The sequence below is a fragment of the Urocitellus parryii genome, chromosome 13 (genome assembly GCF_045843805.1).
Source record: "Urocitellus parryii isolate mUroPar1 chromosome 13, mUroPar1.hap1, whole genome shotgun sequence".
In the NCBI taxonomy this organism is placed as follows: domain Eukaryota; kingdom Metazoa; phylum Chordata; class Mammalia; order Rodentia; family Sciuridae; genus Urocitellus; species Urocitellus parryii.
Genome location: NC_135543.1, coordinates 100,111 through 124,451, shown reverse-complemented (window position 1 = coordinate 124,451; position 24,341 = coordinate 100,111). Strand labels below are relative to the sequence as shown.

Here is a 24,341-nt window from a genome sequence, read left to right as displayed (position 1 = left end):
GGAGGAGAGCTCAGCAATGTAGGAGACAGAGGGAAGGAAGAGATGTCTGCAGAATGAGCCAGGCTTGTGCGTAGAGAGAACAGCCAGCACAGAGGGTGGGGAGTGCAGCCCGGCTCCTCTCTACTGCACACAACTCTGCTTCCTGGACAGGGAGCACCCAGACCCAGCTCCCTCAGTGGCCGAGGCCCTATCCTCCTGCACATCTTCCTTGGTTTCAGCCCTGGTGGCTCCCAGATCACAGAAATGCTACATCAGAACCAGCCGTAAAGGTCCTACACAACTTTCAACAGGCAAAGAAGAGCGATCACTCACTAGATTGACCCTCTAAATGAAACTTAAGTTCCCTCCACCAAGGAGTCAGCGTGGACTGGTTCTGGGCTGGGCCCACTAGCAGTGTGTGGACACGGGCTGGCACAACCGTGACGTGCTGACTTGCTGTGTGAGGGGTTTCCTGCAAAGCGCTTCAGCTCCTGTGAGAGGCCTTTCCTTATACCATGTTAGTACCAAGCAGCCACTTTTCTGGGTCTTTTTGCCTTCATAGCAAATAGCGCTAATAACCTGCCCCAGGTGATTCCCTCCTGGCAGGAGGCAGCCCCAGTAGCAGTATCAAGGCAGGGGTCAGCCCTCTGTCCCCGGACAGGGCAGGAAACAAGAAGAGGCACGTGAAGCGAAACTCAGAGCTGATCTGTGGGGTCTTGTGGGCCCAAGCAGTTCAGTGCCTGGCTCCCACAGGAGCTACCGAGCTGAGTGGCACACACGGAGGCCTGCACAGGAGCCCCCACAGCATGTGATTCACACAGGGCAAAGATGGGTGTGCAGCACATGGTCATCTATAGAGAAACAGAGGCAGGGAGCCAGTGCAGGCCATGTGCCACAAGACTGGTCTGACATGAGGGTCCAGCAGGCAAGTGCAGCCAGTGGCCGGGGCAGGTGGGGAGGCATCTCCCCCTGGGGTTCCAGGATGTTCTGTGTGGTGGTAGCTCTAAGGCTGGATGCACTGACAAAGGAAAGGTAGATGCCTGGGTCCTGCTGGCTTTAGAATGTGGCCTTCCCCATCAAGGGTGTCCCTGGTCGCTGCAGCCTTGGACTCCCGTGAGAGCTGTCTTTCCTCGGCCCGCAGCCCATGCTTTTCCTCAGCTCAGACTGAAGCCATCCTTAAGAAATCAGAGTCTGCAAGTTTCTGCCTCCACCATACCACTTGAGGGGTGCCAACATACCTGCTCTGTCCTGGGACACCCCCTGAACTCCATCTTTAGCCCACTAAGACCCAGGTTTTCAACTCTGTGAGTTTTACAACAAATGTGACACAGGTGCATGAAAACAGGTTGGGTATCATAACCTGAGCTTATTATCTTCATGTTCCAGCATTCACCTATACTCATCTCAGAAGAATAGAACTCTTATTTCTTTCAAAAGTGACTGTAAGTGGTATATTTGTTGCTCAATTTAAGTGTTTAAACACGTCCAACATCTGGAACGTGGGGACTCAAGGGGGAAGCAGGTTCTTCTGCCTTCCCCAGGATGAGGGCCTGGCAGGTACATGGCCAGAGCTGCTCCAGGAGCCATACCAACTACACTGTGGGCCAGCCTGAGCCCCAGGATGGACTCTGCTCAGGAGCCTGGCTCAGCTGTCCTGGCCAGTCATATACTGGTGCCACAAGTCTCACACAAGTCTCACACAATCTGACCCTCGCTGCACATTTTGACTTCAATTTTTGTTACCAACGTGGGTTTTCAGCCACTGGAGACTGTTGGACCTGGCCCTGCACAGCACCCTGTGGTTCTGCAGAGGGAGGCGCCGCTGCCAGGATGACCTGAAGCCCAGGGAAAGGGAAGGGTGCAAGAGGAACCTGCTCATCCTTTCTTGTAGGTAGATGCAGACTCTCAGACCTTGTCAGTCATCTGCCAGTGCCACTTCACTGTGGCAAGCGCACCTTTGCTTGATACGTAACGGACAAGTGAAACATCTTCTTTTCATAGAAGGCAGAAAGAAGCCACGGGAGACTCTTTTATCAGGTGGAAAGCCATCAGTTCTTGGCCCCTGTCACTGGGCAGACCTGAGAGAACAGCATCTGCCCAGCCATGCAAGTTCACCTCCTTCCCGCGGTATCTATGCACGAGGCTCTTGCTGCATGGGAGATGCAGCCCCAGGGCCTCAAAGCTGCATAGACTGGTGGTCAGCATCCCTCTGAGATCCAGTCATATGACAGCCTCTGGAGAGAACATGGCAGCTGAGAAGATGAGCTAGATTGTGCTGATGTGTCCCACGGGCTACTCTCAGGTGCTCTGATCTGGAGACAGGGCAGGCGGCTATGGCAGGACCTGGGTGTGCGCCAAGGACTGGAGTCAGCACCCACACAGGGGCACTCGCGAGGTGTACACCTGCCTCCAGCTCCAGCTCCAGCTCCAGCTCCTGCTGCCATTCCAGGATGTCTGCTCCTTTTGTGTATTAGGAAAGCATGCAGTCCAGGACACCCATGTGCTGGGCCTGCTTGAGCTCTGCTGAGCACCACAGCAAGGCACAAAATGCCAGAGCCTGGCTGAGGAGGATGTGGCATGCGGGAAACGGATGCACAAGTGCAGCTTTCTCCACGAGTTCGCTGAGTGGCTGACTGTACACTTAGAAGGTGATTTAGCTTGTGAGGTGCCAAGAAATGATCGTAAAATTAATTTTAATTAAAGCAAATTAACTTTCATGATCTTTGTTTTCTATTTAAACTTAAAGCCTAAGCTACCTGAATGTGGCAATACCTCGAAGTGAACTTATTCCAGGCACAGGACCAAAGACCCTGGGCACAGTGGTACAGCTCACACACTGGCTCACACATGTGCACCCACAGCACTGCACACACACATTCCAGGTGTGCATGCACACTGATCTGCTGCTGCTGTTTCTCACCACAGGCTGATGGCATTCTGGCTGCAGTTGCTATGCCTTCCCACTGTTTTATATGAAACTACAAATAGGGCTGGGGCTGGGGCTCAAGTGGTACAGCACTTGCCTAGCATGTGTGAAGCACTGGGTTCAATCCTCAGCACCACATATAAATAAATAAAATAAAGATATTATATCCACCTACAACAACAACAACAAGACCTCCAAGCCTGCTTTTTGACCACGTCTTCTCACTTCTGGTGTTTAAAGTGTCTCAGGAAACTGTGGCGGCATAATGGCTCTCCTCTGCAGGCCCTGAGGCTGGGGTCTTCTTCCCAAGCACATGGCTCTGCCTGCTCCGAGCTCTCTGGCCTTCAAGGTGCATGTTCTGCTCCAGCCTGGTGAGCTGACAGCAGCCCAGGACAAGCTCCTTCCTGTGAGAATTGTTCCATGGGACATGGGTTTTTACTGGTTTTAAAATTTTGCTTCCAAGTGGATGGACCTAGTGTCCTGCAAGGATGTTGTGTGATCTTGATGCACCGTGGACCTCACCTGAGGTACGCTTCTGTGAGGAGGACATGCAGCGTGCTGGAGGCGGCCTCAGTGGCTCGTTGGTCACCCCCAGCCCCACTTTCTCCACCCCTTCCTGTATGGATATGCCTGCTGTGTTCCAGTGGGGCCTTTCTTCCTGAACCCTGAGTTGCTGACACCCCTGAGATCTGTTCTGAGAGTCTGCCAGAGTCAACCCTCCCTGACCAATGTTCAACCTACCTGGGAAACCTAGGCCCAGGGAGCTGGGATGACTTGCCCAGGACCACGTGTCTTTAGAGCTACAGAGCAAGACTCACTCTCTGGGCTCCGTGCTGGTGCTGTATGAGGGCCAGGCTGGTCCAGTGAGCAGGACCTGGTGGTTCTGAGGGCCAGAGGGTGGGGAAGCCCTCTCAATCAGCTCAACCCAAAGTGCTCGTAGCAGGGGGATGCCCGGGGCAGCACGTCACTCTCTCTGCAGTTCCCCTCCCTCCCCGCTCTGCTGCAGTCTGTGCTGCTTTGGCCTTGGCACAGAGGGAGTGCAAACTGCAGGCCCCTGTGTGGGGTGTCATCGACTTGAGGTCACAGAGTGACCCCAGGGGGCCCTCAGGAACAGAGACCCTGCTTCCTCCACCAGCCAGTTTTGTAATGCAGATCTGAGTAGCCTGGTACCTCCTCTTGCCACCCCTTCCTCCCCCAATTCCTCTTCCAGGCACAAAACAGCACCGGTCATGAGTTCTACAGTCTGTGTCCCCTATACCCTTCCTGATGTGAACCCAGAAGAGGGGCCCTCAGCCTCTCCTGACTCCCACCTTGCTAGAGGAAGAATTGCTGTTTCCCACCCCTCACTCTTGAATGCAAAAGGAAACACACCCCAGAATTCCTGAGGGGGAGCAGGGCAGAGGTGGGTGGGGCCTGGCCAGCCACTCTCTGGGCTGCAGGAGAGTTGGGGTGGCACGCATCCCACAGCTTCCCACTTCCAGTGGGTGGTGACCCCACCATGCCCCAGAACACAGTGTCCTCAGGTGTGCTGGAGGAACAGGCTCTGGGCAGGACTCCTCCTGGGGCTGTCTATGTGTCCTCCCACCCCAGAGCTGACTCTGTGGGCCCGCTGTGATTCAGCCTGCATTTATGCACCACTGCAGTGGTTACCAGAGAGCACAACTGTAATTGAAACAACTGAAAATAACTGTTGGCAGAAAAGCCCATACTTAGGGGAGGCCGACTTCAGCATTTCTCATGACTGTGCTAAGCCACCAGCCAACGAGACCCCGTGAAAGGCCGGGAGCATCAGCAAGGTTCTCAGTTGTGGGGCTCCACACGTAGGTGCAGGCTAAGACAAATACAAGGGGCCCTGGGTGTGGAGGTTACTGGCAGATGCTTCTGTGGCCCTTCGTGAGGTCAGTACAAAATGCCAAAGGCAGAAGGTCCCTCTCCTGAATCCACCAAGAGGACTGCTCCCTTCAGAAGCATGGCAGAAGCCTAGGACCCCGCAGCTCCAGACTGAGATCAACTGCCCGGCTCACAACCCTGAGAGTAGTCTCTCAGCATATCCCCAGAGGCCTCTCAGTCCTGTCAGAGTGGACTCTCCCAGGAGCAGGGCTGGGGTGAGACCTCTCAGTACCACAGGAACCCTCGACTGAAACTCCCTATAGAGCTGATTTACCTGCAGAGGCCCTTGCTTTAACCATGGTGCAATGACCTTCAGAGACGGGCAACACTCAGCACCTCAGACGGTAGAGTGCTTTCCCCACCCCAAGGAGCCCCAAGCCACTGGCATCCCTGGACTCCACAGCTACCACCAAGGCTGGCTTTCCCTGCTTTTTGGATTGTTCCAGAGTCTCTTTATGCAAATATCGCTGTGGACACAGATCTGTGTTCCCACTCAGCCACCAGGCCGCCCGCAGCTATCTGTCTTCCCTTCCCTCCTCGCACTTCTCTGGGCTCCACTAACCTATAGGAAAACCAGCAGAAGAAACCATGATAGGACACACCCGAGTCCACCCAGCAGCTTGTGGCTGCAGGCTCCACGTGAGCCTCCGGGGTTCTGACACGCAGACACAGATCTGCTGCAACGGAGGAACTTCAGGGAGCTCAGCTGCAGGGGCTCTCAAGTAACTTGCTTGACAGGCACTTACACCATTTATGTCTTGGTCTATAAACAAACCCAGTCTACCAAGCGGGGTGGTCACACTGTAGTCACCACGATTCGGGAGAATGATGCAGGAAGCTCCAAGTTCAAGGCCAGCATGGGTAACTTGGTGAGACCCTGTCTCAAAAAATAAAAGGGGCCTGAAGTGTAGCTCAGTGGTAAATACACCTGGGTTCAATCACCAGTCCCACAAATAAAGAAAAAAGAAAAAGAAAACCAGGTCTACAAATGCTTATGAGAGATATGAACCCATCTGCCAGAGATCAGGGCTCAGACTTGGCCTGGCAAACGAGGCCTGCCTGAGGGGACATTTCTGACTCTGACACAGCAGCAGACTTGGGTGGGCTAAGTACGTGTCTAGAGCGCCACAGAGCTGTCTGCTGGTGAAGCTGGGGGTCAGGAAGACCTGCTTCAGTCAGGTACCACCAACCTCCTGAGTCCGGGATCAAAGTGGTCATAGGTATCAGCTCCACCCTGAACGTCAAAAATATGGTTTTCACCTTACAAGAAGGTTATTGTGAACTCCAAGAAGAGTCCCATTGAATCTTTAAGGAATCACTGGAAATCCTGGCAGGTGGTGGGCTGGCAAGGCTGAGGCAGAAGAGACTCGCCCTGAAGAGACTCGCCCTGGGGGACCCTCTGCTCATTCCAGAGAGCAAGAGTATCAACAAGTGCTCTTTGGGTGTCTCTAAGCCTGATGTCCCCATGAGGCCATCAGGTTGGCCTCCAGCTTGGTGAGGCCTCGGTTCAGCTGTCATTTGGAAGCGGCTCTGCGTAGAATCCCCAAGGTGAGGCCTCAACAGGAGTTACCCTACCTGAAGCCCATCACCCAGATGGGACCCAGGTGGGGTGTTGAGAGCCACAGCCCAAGGGGCCCCAGCAAACTTCCAGCTGCCAGCAAACTCCCAGCTGCCAGCTGATGATTGGCTCACAGGGGCCCCAGCAAACTTCCAGCTGCCAACTGATTGGCTCCTCTGCGGTGATGCTCATTGGGCTGTTTCCCAGCCCTTTCAGACCACGGAGCTGCTCATTGGGGGACTTTTTTTGGCTCCGCCCACGTGACCCAGCCAATTGGCCTCAAGAGCGGGAGGAGTGGGGGAGGTGGAGAGGCTTGTGGGAAGCCGGTGGTGGCAGTTGGGCTCTGAGGGTTTTTCCTGAGGAGCTGTGTGGTTTGGTGTGTGGTTCTAAAAATAAAGTTCGTTTCTTTTGACAAGTGGCTCCTGAATTGTGCCCAGCCAGACTGCGGCAGTGGGGTGGGAAGGCAGATCCCTCGATGCCAGGAAAGACAGTCAGAGCACACAGCCCCCCACATGAGGTGCAGAAAGCCAGAGAAGCTGGAAGGGTGGCCAAGAAGGAAGGCCAGCGCTCCAGCCTGGACATGAGGGTCCCTGCTTGCAGCACCCCACCCTCCAAGCCCTGGGCAGGGCACCTCCTGCACCGTGCCTGGGCCTGGGCAGTCCTGCTTCCCTTCACTTCCTGGGAGGCAGAGGAGAGGGCTTGGAGGGAAGGCCTCGTGGCTCCTTCTGGGCTGGAAGGACCAGCACTGCAGTTTTCCAGGGCCCTCCAAACAAACACCGCCCAGGCCTGGAACCCAGAGAACCCACTGCCCAGGCAGTGTCCTCAGGGGCTCAGAAAGGGCAGGCAGGAGTGGATCAGGAAGCAGGCACCCTGTGCACCCAGACAGGAGCCTGCAAGCAGCATGGCTCCCCAAGCACAATGCAGGCTGCCGACCAGTCACCTCCCAGGTGCTCGGCTTCCCATGAGTGCCCCTCACTCCCACAGCAGAAGCCACCAGTGAGCAGGAGGGGAGGAGCCACAGCAGCCAGGAAGCCTGGGGTCTCTTCAGGGGTCAGTGCTTCCTGAGCAAGAGACTGCTATTCCTCAAGTGATCTTTCTTTTGGAGGAGTGTGATTCCTCACTTCTGATTTAAAATGTCTGACAAGGCTGTGGATACCAGTAATAAAAAATGCCCCATGGATGTTTTATACAAATTGGTCCCTACAGGCATCAAGCTACTTTCTGGAGTTTGGGAACACTGGGAAGACGGGAGGTGTGTGGTGGTGACAGCTGCAGGGTGGATGTGCTTAGCACCACTGAAAAGTACCTGAAGTGGCTAGCATGGTTCTTTTTGTGGTGTGCATATTTTGCCACTATAAAAAGTAACTGATTTTTATTAGCAGTGTGTTTAACACTCTCCTCTGTGGCATGATAAAGTCAGTGCATTCATCCCCACTTTTCTGGGGGTGGTGATGGGTGGACTCACCTAGCACCTGGCCCTCCACACAAGGCAGGGGCACACACTCCACACCTCTGTGCTCACTGGTGCAACAGGATGGTTCGGGTGGATGAGAACCAGGGACAGGTGCCACATGCTGCAGATGGTGACCTCCACAGTGGTCCCTTTCCAGCAGGGGAGGTGAAAGTACAGAGATAAGGGCAAAAACAGGAAAAGAAACTGCTGTGCAAGAGGAAATCCAAATCTTGCTTACGTTTTTGGAAACGAAGAGTTCACTGTGGAAATATTTATGCCTCTGGACTCCAGGCCAGTTGAGGTAAATCATTTCTGCAATGACCTTCTCTACACTCGTGCATGGTAAACAGTGGCTCTCCTGGGAATATTGGTTTCCTACAGAAATGATGTGCTCACGGGGGCTACTCCAGCTCCTAAGCTGACTGACTGTTCTGAGCTGCAGGGAAAGTCTCCTCTTGAGAAATGAAGCGCCAGCACACCTGAGCCATCATGAAGGCACTGTAGAAGCCGCGGAGAGTGGGGGTGCCACAGAAATCCAAACTTTAGCTGAGAAGAGCTTTGCTGCTTGACTTCCTGAAGTCTCGGTTTCCTCATGTGCTAAATGTGAACAATCATGCCATGTGGTTTGCCGTGAGCGTCATGTAACTTGAAGAGAGCCAGTGGTTTACAGTTAGATGCATCTCCATGTTCTTGGGTAGCAGGTCATGACCCTCTGTGTGCCTGAGTCATGGAGAAGCTGAGCTACAACCTTCACCCCCAGGATGCTGGTTCCAGGGTGGGAGGGTCCAGACCGCAGGCCCAACCCGAGGCTCTGGTGTAGGGCCTCACAGTAACTAGGAACCAGTGCTTTGGTAACACAGGCCTCTGTGTGCCTGATGGGACTGACCAGAGGTTCTCCTGGGGCCAGTTATCAGGACCACATTGCTGCTTCCTAAACTGAGCATTAGGAGGAGGGTGGGCAGGAGACCAGCTCAGAGGCCTGGCCAGCCCAGCCTTGGTCCTGGGCCAGCCCAAGGAGTCCTAGAACCCACATAGCAGTGAGGCCAGGCGAAGTGTGGAGAAGTTGTGGTGGGTGCTGACGTCCGATGGAGCTTGGGAATTAAAGGAGAGAGACGGAAAGGAGAAGTACTCTACACCTTCCAGCTGTGAGCTCGGTGTCCAGCAGGCTCCCGCGAGGCAGCACCCAAGAGCAGCAACAGGCCCTGGACACCTGGCAGAGGTAGGGTGGCACCACCCCCAGCAGCCTCTTGGGCTGACTGCCCTGCTCCTCCCTGGAGAGTCCTGCCCAGGCTAGACCACAGGTGGGCTGTACTGAGAGCCCAGCTGAGCCTGTGTGGCCATGGGCATTCCAGAAGTCCTTCGGCCACCCCACAGCGATTATGCACAGGATCTGGCACACCTCCTCAAAAAGCCCCTGGACCTGTCTGATATCTACACCGCATGCCTTGCTCCCTGCTTCTCATCTACATGGCACGCACCTGCCACTAGGGGACACCCTGCAGTTGTAGGTCCCTTTAGGTCAGGAACCATGGCTTGGATTTATGCCCCCAGGATGCAGCAGATGCCTAATAATTGAGGCAGGCCTGTAGCTGACTGCAACCTGGACACTTCTCCCAGCTTTGTGGTTGCAGGGCAGAGCACAAGCCTGTCCAGGTACTGCTCATGAGCAGTCAGCACGAGAAGTCAGCTCTGGGACGATGGCCAGCAGTGCCTACAGCTGTACTTTCTGTGGAGGATGCTGCATAAGGTGCAGCCTGGGCTGTGGACACCCAGGTCAAGGGGGCGAGACAAGAACCTGGCCTCTGGAAAATCACCTCAGCAAACAACCTGGGCTGGCACTGTGCCTAGCAACCCCGACAAGGGCCTGGACAGCTCAGACCACCTGAGGGGCTGCATGTCCCACTCTGCCAGCCCAACAGTGAGCGAGGCTGGATTTCCACCATCCATGCAGGATAAGAAGTCTCTTCACACCTCACCAACTGCACGCTTTCACCAGCCTTTCAGACATGAGGTCCCTGGCAGGCACATGGGTGACCAGGGGTTCAGCCACAAAGCCCGTGATGGAAACTCTTGACAGCAAGACTGTACCCTGAAGCCAGGCCCAGCACCCAGGGGTGTCAGCGGGGTCCCTCAAGAGCCCTTGCTCACGCACCTGCTCTGCAAGTGGCCCCCAGACTCTGTATCACAGCAGGGGTGGCCCTTCTCATTTGCTGATGTTGTGCTGTTCAGTTTTCATCTACTTAGTGGTTGGCTCCGGTCAGCAGAGACCTGTGCTAGGAGAGCAGGAGTCATGCCTGATCTGTGCACCACAGCAGCCATGCAAGTGGTCCTTGTGCATCCGTGTACTGCCACAGCTGATCCAATTGGGCAGTCCTGATCAATCCATGTGCTAGCACACCTGAGGAGTGGCCAGTAGGCATGCAGGGAGTCAAGAATGAATGTCCAGTTTGTGCCTGAATAGTCCGCCCACCAGACTCCAGTGGGGCCAGAGACCTGGTGCTTTCCTGTGCTGTGCCACGGCTGGTGGTGGTAGGTGTGGGTTTGCCTAAGTGGCCTCTTAGAGGGCTGAAGCTTTCCACCAGCACACAACCCTAACCACCCCCAAAACAATCCCTGTTACATCCTCTGAGAAGCATGTTGCTTTGGGTTTTAAAAGATTCACTTCAAAGACAAATCCTGCTACCACAGTGACCTGAAAGCCAATCACTTTGGCTCAGCTTATTATTGCCTAAACCTAAAAAAAAGCCCCCAATTGACATAGATAATAAGCATGTTCATCCTGACACAGCGAGCCACTCTGGGGTGGTAGAAAAAAATGACAATTTTTAGCCATTCAAAACTTTGGCCAAGTTGACAGCAAATTATCCCAGACAATGGGTTTCCAAGCCACAGTGACAGTTTTCAAAGACATATCTTTTTCAAAGGAAGAAGAACCAATTCAAATGCTATTCTAATGCCCTGCCAAGGAGAGGAATCCCAGAAGTAAGTATCTCTGTTTAAAACACAAGCTTCTAACCCAGCAAGAACCATCTACCAGCTGACTCCAAGAGAGAAGTTGCTAAGTACCTAAATGTGCTCACACAGCTGCTAATGAGGAGCAACTGGGGCAGTCTAAAGGGTGGTCAGCAAGAGACCACGCATTCCTGGCTTCTCACGACCAATGCCCACCACAGAAGGAGGGGTGAAGGGAGTCCACCACAGTACAAAGGACAGAGCCCAGCCAGAGCCATCTCCACCGCATCCACGATAGCCCCTTCTACAAAACCACTTCCAGCTGCCTGTTACAGCAAGAGGCCAGGAAAACCTCACCACCATGAGTGTCACAAATGTGACCTTGGGATTGGACTTCCATGTCACCTAGATTTCCTTTCACAAATATTTAAGAATGAATAGAGGGCTGGGATTGTGGCTCAGTGGCAGAGTGCTGGCCTCGCATGTGTGAGGCACGGGTTCAATCCTTGGCACTACATAAAAAAAATTAATAAATAAAAGTATTGCGTCCATCTATAACTGAAAAAAAATTTTTTAAAGAATGAACAGAAAGGAATTTTTAAAAACAAAATAGTTTTACGAAGTGTTAATGGTAAGATACACTGGTGATACATTGAATTTAAAAAGCAAGAAACAGTTGGGTGTGGTGGCACATGCAGGTAATCTCAATGACTCAGGAGGCTGAGGCAGGAAGATTGCAAGTTCAAAGCCAGCCTGAGCAACTTAGAGAGACTCTGTCTCAGAAAATAAACAAACAAACAAACAAACAAATAAATAAATAAATAAATAAGGGGCTGGGGATGTGGCTCAGTGATTAAGCACCTCTGGGTTCAATCTCCTGTATCAAAGAAAGGAAGGAAGGAAGGAAGGAAGGAAGGAAGGAAGGAAGGAAGGAAGGAAGGAGGAAGGAAGGAGGGAAGGAAGGAGAACAAGGCAGAGAACATGGGCTGTCATCATGTCACAGCAGGTGCCACACCTGGGCTGCTGGAGAGCAGCCCCAGGGGTTCAGCTAGAATCGGGCGCAGCCTGCTGCATGTCTGCAGTGGGGGCTGAGAGGTGCCGGGCCCTCACCCCTCCGTCACGAGGGCCTCTGCCCTGCCACTCTGGCCTGCTGCATCAGCACATTCCCGGCCCACTGCAGGGAAACTGCAGGCGCGCTGTGTCCCCACCTTCCCACGGAGAGAACACAGAAGCAACGGGAAGCAGCCTCCCAAGAAGCAGTGGGAGGCTTTTTGCCCTTTTTTTTTAATTTGAAAAAAAAAAAAGAAGAAATCTTCCAAACATGCCAACTTCCAGGCATCTGTGGCAGCAGAGGCTCACGAGCCTTGTGGAGGGGTGACCACCTGGCTTCTGGCCTGTCCCCATGAGCTCAGGAACACGAGGCTAGGTCAGCACCAGCACCTTGAGACTCTAGGCAGCTCTCGAGAGCCATGTGGGAAGGGGCCCGAGCAATTCTGACAGCTCGCTGGGTGCCTCCTGCTGAGGAGGCAGCCCCCAGTGTAGATGCAGACACACAGGAATCCCAGAAAAATGTGAGCAGGGTTCATGTGCCTGAATTCAGACGCGCTGTCAGGTCTGTATCAAATTCCCAGCTGTCTACACATTTTAATCTGAAGATCATTCCTTATAACTCTTCCAAGCAACTCACTTAAGAGAAATCACACACAAATTCACCTTCATGCAAATGCTGATAAATCTCAAGATTTACAAATGTGCTCTCCTTATTCTAGGAGCCCAGTAGAGTGCCCTGAATGCCCAGGCAGTCACAGATGCTGGCCTGCCCGCAACATGCCCCTCTGGCTGGGCCAGGCATGGAGGGAAGTATGAAGACCATGGGTTTGCTGGTGCTTGAAGGGTTTGTTTGAGTGGTGAATTGTTAGTGTCTGTACTTCCTGTTTATTCTATTTATTCTAAAAATAGAGACACTGAGTTTCTTCTGCTGGTCTTGGTCCGGTGCTCTCTGGCTGAGCCAGCTTTGCAAATGTCCCTGGGGAGGGCAGGGGGTGGCAGGGGCACAGAGAATGGGTCCCTAACACCAACCCAGCACTTGGCCTTGTATGTGCTACCCACCAGCCCTAGAGCAATCTGATGATGCTTAGGAATACTTTTTGAACTAATGTTTTAAAAGCATGAAGTAAAATATGGGGGATGACACGGGAAACAACCATCAGAATATCAACAGTGTGATACAATACTGTGTGTGCTTTCTTATGAACACATTAAGTAATAACAGGTACTGTGTTTTTAAAAAACTATTACTGTAAACGACATTTAAGATACAAGATGTGAAGATACCTGATCTCTCCTGATGACAAAGTGACTTGGGCTGTGAATCCTACGGGGCTGTGCACGTTGCATCCCTACAGAGGACAGAAAGCCATGTGCACACCTGGGCAAAGCTCACATCTGGGCCTATCAGGGGTTCCGGCAACCAGGAGAGCTCCCTGGGCACGTACCAGGGGTTCTAATTAGTAGGGGAAGAGATGATTTGTAAAGATTTTGAACAAACACGATGATTAGAGAACCAAAGTTCTTATGTGGCAAGGGTGGCTAAATTTGGGAGGTGAAGGCTGGAGGCAGTTCCTGAGCTGACCCAGCTAGGGCCTGGACCAGGCTGTGCTCTGAGCCACTGTCTTGGCCAGCCTGGCTCTCTTCTACCACTTTGCTGAGATGTAGCATGGAGTTCATGTGTCCGGAAGCCTCTAGGTCCAGAACATCTTGGTCACCCCAAGAAGTGGCCTGTCCCAGTTCTCCTCTCCTTTTATCCCTGTGGACAGGCCATCCTGGATTTTTCACATACAACTGACCCTTGCCCTTCAAGGTTCTTAGTGAACATGGAGCTGTGGGTCCTGAGGAATGACAGGTTGGTACCTGCCACCTCTGGGCACAGCACTGTTACCAACTCACCAATACATCACCTTGTTTTCTGTTTAAAGACACCTGGTTTAAGATGCACCGCAGCGTCACCAACGCAGAACTCAGGCAGCACAACTGATCTTAGCTTCTCCAGGCACACGACTTCCCCTTGAGGCGCAGAGCAGCCACCTGTGCTGAGGTGCTGGATGGTTCAGTCCTGTGCCTGGGCCTCCCTCAGCAGCAGGATCGTAAGGAGAAATGTAGGAATGTGGAAAGTGTGCTGTTGAATCGGCAGAGCGAGGTCTATGGCATGAGCAAATGAGGAGCAGAGACCCCTTGTCGGTCTCAGTTGGGAATGTGCAAATCGGCCACTTGAATTTCTGATCACTTTGTGCATGTGCTCACATGACTACAAAACCACAGTGAGTATTGATTTGGGGCTACAAATAAATTTTAGCAAGCAGGCAAATTTGCAAATACAGAGGCCTGAGCAAGGATTGACAGTAGGAGCCGTCTCAAAGTAACCTACATCTGGTGCAGTGCCCTCAGCTGTTGGGGAGTTTATTCATGGTCACGTTCCATGGCATGCATACAGTCTATCTGTCCATTTACCATGATGGACACCAGGTTGTGTCCGCCCTTTGGCTGTTGTGAAATGGATGTGAGCACCATACTAGGGTCCTTGTGGGGTGGGTGTGGTCCTCATTCCACTGTTTGCTGGGCTTACACCGAGGTGGCCAGAGATGTCAGTCTGAAGTTATGCCTTTGTGTGGCTTGAGGGAGGAGATTAGTAAGTAGTGGTCTGATATTGTAAGCACGGCTGGCGGTTTATTTCAATAGGTGTTAGGAGGATGCTGACTTTTCATTTGTGACTATAATATAGATTCCCCTTAAAATCTATTAATAAGACATATCGGTGTGGAAAGTGACAGCATGACACTCTGGTGTGGATGCTGGGTACGACGGTGGACAGAAGCTGGCCTCTCAAGGCTGATGCCCAGAAGGCTGTGAACTGTGAGCCCCAACCTCGGGGCTTCAGGACCCCACCACTTCAGTCACCAGTCTCCTGAGGGACAGATGGGCAAGTCTGTCCTGACACGAGGTTGTCCTGATGCCAGGTGTCTGGCTGTCCCTGGATGTCCAAGGCCTAGCTCCTGCCCTGCCTGTCGCCTCCAGTTAGAGCCCATTGAGGAGAGTGAGAAGAAAGCTATGCACACCCCAGCAGGGACGATGGGCCAGGAGACCATCCTAGGCCCATATTGCCTCAGCTTAGTGACCCAGCAGTGGTAGCCCTGGCTCAGGCCAGCCTCTACCCAGCTTCAACCCCACCCTGCAGCCAGGGGCAACATGTGTGATGCACCATGAAGCCCGTGTCCACAGCTGTCTTCCCAGGGCTTTCACACACGTTCCCTACCCCTGGTGAGCAGGACTGCGACCTGGGGCTGCTGGGGCACAGCCAGCAACAAGCTCCATGGGCGTGGGGTCTGCTGAAGATGGACAGCACCCTGATAGCTATCAATCAGTAACCAGAGAAAAAGAGAGCAAACTAAGAGGCAAAGCAGGTGGAGAGCTGTGTGAGCTGACCAGAGCAGACGGAGACCAGCCTTCCCGAGAAGGCAAGGGAGCGTCCAGGTTCCTGAGAGACGTGAAGGGCAGAGAGTTCCAGCAGGGGCAGTGGGGTGCAGGCACCCATCCCAGGATAGGCTGGGCAGGGGGTGGCCACCACAGAGAACAGAATAAGGGGATGCCAGAAGCTACACAGAGCCATTCAAGGAACACTGAGGGTCCTGCTCCCCAGCAGTGACCCTGGCCGCTGTCTGGAAGGCAGGCCTCTGTTGGCGCCCCAAACCATCAGAAGGGCCTGCAGGCTCAGCCAAGACTGCAGATGCAGAGGCTTTGATCTCATGGCTGTAGTCAGCCTGCTGTGAGGTCAGCGGTCTCCTGCTGTCCCCCCATTGCCATGAGTGGGAATAACAAGAAGAGCTGATATTTGCAGAGCACAGACTGTAAGCTAGCACACTGCTCAGGTGTTGTGACTGTACCATAGACAACTCATTTTGCAAGCAAGAACACTAAGGTGCAGGACACAGAGAGCCTCACCTGCAGATGCAAAGCCAGTGGCCAACTCCCACACCTTAGCACTCCCCTCTCACCCCCATGCAGCTTCCTCTGGTCTCTGCTCAGGTTCCCCTCATGGAGCCCTTTCTAAGTTCTCAGAGAGACACCCACAAATAAGTCTATAACTGCAGATGCAGAGTGCTGAAGTGCCACTTTGCAAGGGTCCCAGGTCACTCTGCTCTGAGGCAGTCAGTGCTCACTGTGCACACAGAAGGTCTGTCCCAGGAGGGAGAACACCCTCTTCATGTCAACACAGGTCTACCCTGTCCCTATAAGCTAAATCAATTGCAAACATGCCATTTTTCCCAATTTCAAGTTTTGCTTGCAGTTCATTCCTTCCTCCAGCAGGTTATTTTGAAATGACAAGGTTCTCCCAGGGTTCTCGAGGAAGAAACAGTCTAAACTGCACTGTGGGATGCGAGCCGCATGTGGTCCCAGACAGCAGGCATCCGGCCTCCACCCCCTTCAAAGCTAGTCATTTATGTTCTCATCAAATGACATCGTTTCAGCGAGGCCTTCAGTGCTAAACATTAATCAAAGTTATAAGTTAAAGCTAACATTTTGCTCCAATCCTGAAAGACATGGGGAACATACACTAGTGCCCTCAAATTTCATTTTTAGGCGACTGATGAATTCCACTTCATTATTGAATTTGCTTGCTTCCAGTTAAAATACTAAAACTATCAATATTACTTTTTCCTCAGTGCTTAAAAGACAGAAATCAACACTATTCAAGGTGGAAAATACAGTCTAGCTATTGTTAAGTTGTTCTAATAAGTTAATGTTGATGAAAAAAGTTTAATTTCTTTAATCTCCTACAGGCTAGGAAATAGAATCTCATGATCCTACCATGGCAGACAAAACTAAAACCACAGGTTTTTCATAAGTGATGCTGACACATGGAGCAACTCGGCCTCCATACCTCGCTTCTGGATGAAGACCCTGAGCAGGGGGTTGGCGCTGGAGACGGCCTTGCAGAAGTTGTCATCGTTGTTGATGGGAAGCAGGTCGCCATGCACATCTGCATAGCCGATGGTCACCTCGGTGTTGGAGATGTGGTGGGTGTGCACCACCAGCTGGTAGAAATCTTCAAACTTGCCAGGCTTGTGGCGGTTCAAGGAGAATCTTCGGAATTCAGCCCCAAACTACAATGCAAGAGATGGGGGTGAACCAGAGGAAGGACAGTGTGTTCATGAGCAAGAGGCTCCTGAGCCTCTGCCAGCCCCAGAGTCACAGTATAAGCCACGCCGTGGTCACATAACTGGCTGTGAGCAAATGAGAGACCACCAGGCAGCGAGGGGCATCAAGGAATGAAACAGCATGGAGGGAGGAGCTGTGCACCTGTTCACACCAAGCAGGTGCCTCACATCTCGAGGACAGGCCTGGAGAGTCCATGAGGCTCAGCTTGTCAGAAAAGCCAGGCCAAGTTCACACAGACCTAGAGGGTGAGACGCAGGAGTCCGCTGACTACAACCCCCTCCTCAGAGGCACAGGCCCACAGGAGGACCAGGAGGTTCAGAGGCAGGGAGAAAGTGTCTTCCAGACACTTTTATAAGGGTGAGGTGAAGTCCTTATGGGTTTTAATCTTAAACTAGGGTGTTTTTATCTATTTATTTATTTATTTTGTACTGTGGATTGAACCCAGGGAGGCTTTACATGCCCAGTCCTATTTACTTTTGTTTTGAGACAGGGTCACTTTAGCAAGACCCTGTCTCAAAACAAAAATAAACAGGTGTTGCTGGCTCTATCCTTGTGTTTTGAAGGTGTGCCTCTCCTGTGGATCGTCCCCATTCCACCTCCTCCAGGTCATCTAAAGCAAAGCCAGCCTCTTCCTAACCTGACTACCCCTGGAACTCGGCTGTGGGATAATGCAGCCTGCTGGTTTGGGAAAAGCCTCTTGCAATGACCAAAAGCCTAAGCCCCCTTCTACACAGTCAGCAGGGGAAAAACCCCACCCAAGAATGCAGCTTCTGGCCACTTACAGCTCTGATGGCACCTGTATCCTGGAAGTGGCAGAGGAAAGGCCGTCATAGGGGTGCAGAGAATCCCCCAGACTCCCTCTTCCCTTACTCAAGGATAAGCATTGTCTTTCTCCTCAGCACTTAATGCCAGGGTGCACCACAGGTGGGTGTGCCCAGTGGATGCTGCAGGCCCCTCTGCACACCACACCAGGAGCGCCCTGGGCCCTGCAGGCGCCTCTGCCCACAGGAGATGCACACCTTTAAGGCACAAGGGATACAACCAGCCACATAAGCTTTACATGATTCTTTCAGATTTGGTTGTCCCATCAAATCACAAAACATTTATTTCACTAGGGCCACCTCCTGCCTAGTGTCTGGTATGGCCCATGTGCAACTCCTGGAGCAGTGTCCTCCTTGGCCAGCCAAACCTCTCTTCTCACCACACATGAGAGGATGCCATCCTGGGTGCACAACTCCTGGCCTTCACACATGGTTCTCACCCCTTTCCCTCGCCAGCACCCTCCCTGAGGCTCAGCACTGAGGGCACCCTCCCTGAGGCTCAGCGCTGAGGGCATCCTCCCTGAGGCTCAGCGCTGAGGGCACCCTCCCTGAGGCTCAGCGCTGAGGGCACCCTCCCTGAGGCTCAGCACTGAGGGCACCCTCCCTGAGGCTCAGCGCTGAGGGCACCCTCCTCCCTGAGGCTCAGCACTGAGGGCACCCTCCCTGAGGCTCAGCACTGAGGGCACCCTCCCTGAGGCTCAGCACTGAGGGCACCCTCCCTGAGGCTCAGCACTGAGGGCACCCTCCCTGAGGCTCAGCACTGAGGGCACCCTCCTCCCTGAGGCTCAGCACTGAGGGCACCCTCCCTGAGGCTCAGCGCTGAGGGCACCCTCCCTGTGGCTCAGCGCTGAGGGCACCCTCCCTGAGGCTCAGCACTGAGGGCACCCTCCCTGAGGCTCAGCGCTGAGGGCACCCTCCCTGAGGCTCAGCACTGAGGGCACCCTCCCTGAGGCTCAGCGCTGAGGGCACCCTCCCTGAGGCTCAGCACTGAGGGCACCCTCCTCCCTGAGGCTCAGCACTGAGGGCACCCTCCCTGAGGCTCAGCACTGAGGGCACCCTCCCTGAGGCTCAGCACTGAGGGCACCCTCCCTGAGGCTCAGCACTGAGGGCACCCTCCCTGAGGCTCAGCACTGAGGGCACCCTCCTCCCTGAGGCTCAGCACTGAGGGCACCCTCCCTGAGGCTCAGCACTGAGGGCACCCTCCCTGAGGCTCAGCGCTGAGGGCACCCTCCCTGTGGCTCAGCACTGAGGGCACCCTCCCTGAGGCTCAGCGCTGAGGGCACCCTCCCTGAGGCTCAGCGCTGAGGGCACCCTCCCTGAGGCTCAGCGCTGAGGGCACCCTCCCTGAGGCTCAGCGCTGAGGGCACCCTCCCTGTGGCTCAGCGCTGAGGGCACCCTCCCTGAGGCTCAGCACTGAGGGCACCCTCCTCCCTGAGGCTCAGCACTGAGGGCACCCTCCCTGAGGCTCAGCACTGAGGGCACCCTCCCTGAGGCTCAGCACTGAGGGCACCCTCCCTGAGGCTCAGCACTGAGGGCACCCTCCCTGAGGCTCAGCACTGAGGGCACCCTCCTCCCTGAGGCTCAGCACTGAGGGCACCCTCCCTGAGGCTCAGCGCTGAGGGCACCCTCCCTGTGGCTCAGCGCTGAGGGCACCCTCCCTGAGGCTCAGCACTGAGGGCACCCTCCCTGAGGCTCAGCGCTGAGGGCACCCTCCCTGAGGCTCAGCGCTGAGGGCACCCTCCCTGAGGCTCAGCACTGAGGGCACCCTCCCTGAGGCTCAGCGCTGAGGGCACCCTCCCTGAGGCTCAGCACTGAGGGCACCCTCCCTGAGGCTCAGCACTGAGGGCACCCTCCCTGAGGCTCAGCGCTGAGGGCACCCTCCCTGAGGCTCAGCACTGAGGGCACCCTCCCTGAGGCTCAGCGCTGAGGGCACCCTCCCTGAGGCTCAGCACTGAGGGCACCCTCCCTGAGGCTCAGCGCTGAGGGCACCCTCCCTGAGGCTCAGCGCTGAGGGCACCCTCCCTGAGGCTCAGCGCTGAGGGCACCCTCCCTGAGGCTCAGCGCTGAGGGCACCCTCCCTGAGGCTCAGCACTGAGGGCACCCTCCCTGAGGCTCAGCGCTGAGGGCACCCTCCCTGAGGCTCAGCACTGAGGGCACCCTCCCTGAGGCTCAGCACTGAGGGCACCCTCCCTGAGGCTCAGCGCTGAGGGCACCCTCCCTGAGGCTCAGCACTGAGGGCACCCTCCCTGAGGCTCAGCGCTGAGGGCACCCTCCCTGAGGCTCAGCACTGAGGGCACCCTCCCTGAGGCTCAGCACTGAGGGCACCCTCCCTGAGGCTCAGCACTGAGGGCACCCTCCCTGAGGCTCAGCACTGAGGGCACCCTCCCTGAGGCTCAGCACTGAGGGCACCCTCCTCCCTGAGGCTCAGCACTGAGGGCACCCTCCCTGAGGCTCAGCACTGAGGGCACCCTCCCTGAGGCTCAGCGCTGAGGGCACCCTCCCTGTGGCTCAGCGCTGAGGGCACCCTCCCTGAGGCTCAGCACTGAGGGCACCCTCCCTGAGGCTCAGCACTGAGGGCACCCTCCCTGAGGCTCAGCGCTGAGGGCACCCTCAACACCCACCTACAGTGTTTTGATCTCAACATAGTAACTAATCCAAGACACAGCTCCATTTATTCCTCAGTATTTTAATAATTTCCCTCTTGATATGTGTTCACGTTAATTTGAAAAGAAGAGTTGATTCAGGCCTTTCTTGAAGCAAAGCAAGTCACTGACAAGAACGCTGGTCTTGCCCTGCAGCAGCAAGTCTGCCTCCTGTTCTCCAGGTGCCCAGAGTATCAAACCGAGATGTGGAATGTGATAGATGGAGCATTTTATTTAAAAATATCACTACCATGGGACACTAGCATTTAAATTTATTTTTTGTAGTTGTAGATGGACAGAATGTCTTTATTTTATTTTTTAGTTTATTTTTTATGTAGTGCTAAGGATCAAATCCAGTGCCTCACACATGCTAAGCAAGTACTCTACTACTGAGCTACAGCCCTAGCCCAGGACACTAGTATTTTATTTCCTCAGTTATATCAGATTCAAACAGGGGCCTTCAAACGAAGGAATTAACAGGTGCAACCCACTGCCACATGGTGTCAGCACACTTACCCCCAACTGAAAAAGCACATGGACTTAATGAGCAAGCAATAAATCTTGCAAATCAAGTGGCTTCCCATTATTGGCTTTCAACAAAATTAAAAGTTGTCCTAGTTGAACTGTCAGTCAATAGATCATCCAAACAATTTTAATGTCAGACCACTCCATTATCACTTGTTTCTGGCACATGTCCTGGGGAGAGTTTGCTGGTGAGCCAAGCAGAGGCCTCTCCTCCCCTGCTTCCACCTTCCTCTGTGTAAGCATTTGATTGATTTGTTTGTGTAAACAAAGCTATGCATTGGCAACACAGCAAAGAAGCTGCAGATTGGCTCATGTAACATGAACATCCTTGTTATACAAAGGATTTTAAATATTCACTTGGGATACAAATAATATTTCAACAGATTTTGCAACTATATTGCAATCATGATTTGATAAGAACTGCCATGACTCAATCTGGATTTTTTTTATATAGATACTTTGCTACTTAGCTATTATTCAGTGCACAATTCTAGAATGTCAATTGCAGTGCATTGGATCTCTAGAACTTTTGGTCTTGAGCACTAAAACTTCCCAACTGTAGAAGTAACTCTAAAGCACAGAGCCTTACAGCCCCATCAGAGAACTTTTAATATCAACATTAAAAACAAATATTGTTTTTGCAGAGAAAAGCATATATTATTGTTTCAGATAATTAAGCATACATTTTTAAGGCAAAAAATAATAGAACAGAATCTCTTGGGAGAGTAATAGAAAGAAGGAATCAAGGAGAAAAAACTTTTTCACGTACAATTTCTGTTCATTGCAAAGAGCCTATCCATCCTATTTTAAAACATCTGCTGGTGGTATCAAATCACTACAGATTTCAGACGTCACTCACTATATTTAAAAGATCACATGCTAAAAAGCTTTATTTTTAAGTGAAATATTTACAGCATGGTGGAAATTATATCCTTTGTACTATTTATATTTCAAAAAATTTAGATGCTAGCATTAAAGTATATTATCCCCTGTGGAGTTAGACTCTAGACACACCCTCTGCCACTGAGCTGCAACCACCTCTTGGTAGTTTTACAAAATTCCTTAGTGGGCTCACAATGTTGGAAGACCACGACCCAAACCACCATGAAGTCTGCTGGGAGCCTGGCCACTCCCTTGCGCTCAGAGTCTGGTTTGAATGTTGGTTTACACGGGGGCTTCGACAAGGTACCACTCCAACCTCTTCGGCCCCACAACATGCTGCTAAGGGTTGCCTATCCTGGGAGATGGTCTCCCTCTAAACCAGTAACTGGATTCAATCCAAAACCAGTACTTATTAAGAGAGGTTTTAGGTAAGCTTGCCTTGCTGTGCCTGGCTGGGTCAGCAGGCAGATCAGTAGACAAAGAATCAAAATGCTCACCCTCACCCCCAGTACCTGATTCAGGCTCCATCATTTAGGCCTAAAAGGATCCAGGGCTCCCAGGGCAGAACGGCTAACCCCAGGCAGAGGCAAGAAGTGAACAGGAGCCTGAGCTCCTCCTTCTAGGAAGCATGGGGTCCTCAGAGACACTTGGGCTACATGGAAAGACATGCAGTTCCTTCTTTTCTACAGCTTCCAGCCAAGGGAAGTGTTGCTCGTATTACTTTAATAATCACACTTATTATTATTCCTGAAATAGGATGATAAAAATGGGGGGTTCAGTTTTACAAATATGTGGAAATTAAACAACACACTCCTCCATAACATGTGGATTAAAGAAAGAATCACCAGGATAAATCTATAAAATAGAGATTAATTAAAATACACTATATCAAAACTTTGGACTGCAGCTAACACAGGGCTTATAGGCAAATTTATAGCTGTAAACACCTATATTAAAAAAGAAACACTTCATCAGTAAGTTCAACTTCTGTCCTTAGAAACGAGGAGGAAGGTAGGTGGGGTGGGGGGGAGAGACAACCTAACCCACAGCAAGCAGAAAGTGGGAAATAATAAAGACCAGAACAGGGGCTGGGGGTGTGGCTCAAGCGGTATCGCGCTCGCCCGGCATGCGTGCGGCCTGGGTTCGATCTTCAGCACCACATACAAACAAAGATGTTGTGTCCGCCGAGAACTAAAAAAATATAAATGAATATTAAAAAAGTTCTCTCTCTCTCTCTCTAAAAAAATAAATAAATAAAATAAAGATCAGAACAGAAATAAATAGAATAAAAGCTAGAAAAGCTAGAGAAAATAACAAGCCAAAAGTTGGGTCTTTGAAAAGATCAACAAAATTAGCAAATCTTTAGCACTACACACATCACATCAGTAACAAGTGATGAAAGTGGCACTATATCATGGTGGTCCTTCTCCCTAAAGTCCACAGTCCCATTCTAACACTGAAAAACCAACAGACAAATCCCAACTGAGAGAGATTCCACAAAATATCAGACCAGTCCTCCTCGATCAAAACTAACAGGTCATCGGAAGCAAGGTAAGCCTGAGGGAGCACAGGGAGACGTCACAACCCCATAGAGTGTGGTTTTCAGGGTCAGATTTTGGAACATCAGGTCAGAAAGGTCTGCAGGTAAAGGCCAGGGAAACCTGAGGAACAAACACCAACTCAGTTTCTGCTAGTGCAGTGGCAGTGGGCCACCAATGATCAAAATGAGAGGTTAAAAGCAGGAACTGAACATGGCGTGTCTGGAAACTCTCTGTATTATCTTTGCAATTTCCCCACAAATCTGAAACTGTTCTAAAATGAGATTTTATTTTTTAAAAAAGATTATTCTGAAATACTATGAGTAACTATATGCCAAAATTGGATAACCTAGATGACACGGACAGATTCTTATAAAGACACAAATACCAGATTAACTCAAAAAGAAACAGAAAATCTCAAAAACCTTACAACAAGTAAGGAGGCTGAATTTACGAATTAAAAAACTCCCACAAAGAAAAGTCCAGGCCCAGATGGCTTGATTGGGAAATTATACTAAATGTCTACAAAATTAGTACCATTCCTTCATAAACTCTTTCAAAAATCAGAGGAAAAAATGAGTCCCAATTTATTCTGTGACACCAGTTTTACCTTGATACCAAAACCAGAAAAAGAAACCTCAAGAGGAGAAAAGCACACACCAACATCCATTATGAAGAATTGCAAAAGTCCCCACAAAATATTAGTAAATCATATCCAAACATCTGAATAGGGGCCTGGGTTGTGGCTCGGCAGTAGAGCACTCGCCTTGCACGTGCGAGGCCCTGGGTTCGGTCCTTAGCACCACATAAAAAATAAATAAATAAACAAAATAAAGGTATTTTGTCCAACTACAACTAAAAAATAAATATTTAAAAACAAACAAACAAAAAAACCCCAAAACATCTAAATAGAACTACACGCCATGACCAGTGAGATTTATCACAGAAATGCAAGGTTGGTT

The 24,341-nt window shown here is 52.0% G+C and overlaps 1 protein-coding gene across 1 annotated transcript in view; it reads right to left on the bottom strand.

Annotated features, from left to right (window-relative positions):
- Pard6g (par-6 family cell polarity regulator gamma) overlaps window positions 1–24,341 on the bottom strand; it is a 59,221-nt gene that overhangs the window by 16,892 nt on the left and 17,988 nt on the right. The window contains exon 2 of the mRNA XM_026381136.2: window positions 16,694–16,916. Within this exon, the coding sequence (XP_026236921.2) occupies window positions 16,694–16,916 (223 nt within the window). The remainder of the gene's footprint in view (window positions 1–16,693; window positions 16,917–24,341) is intronic.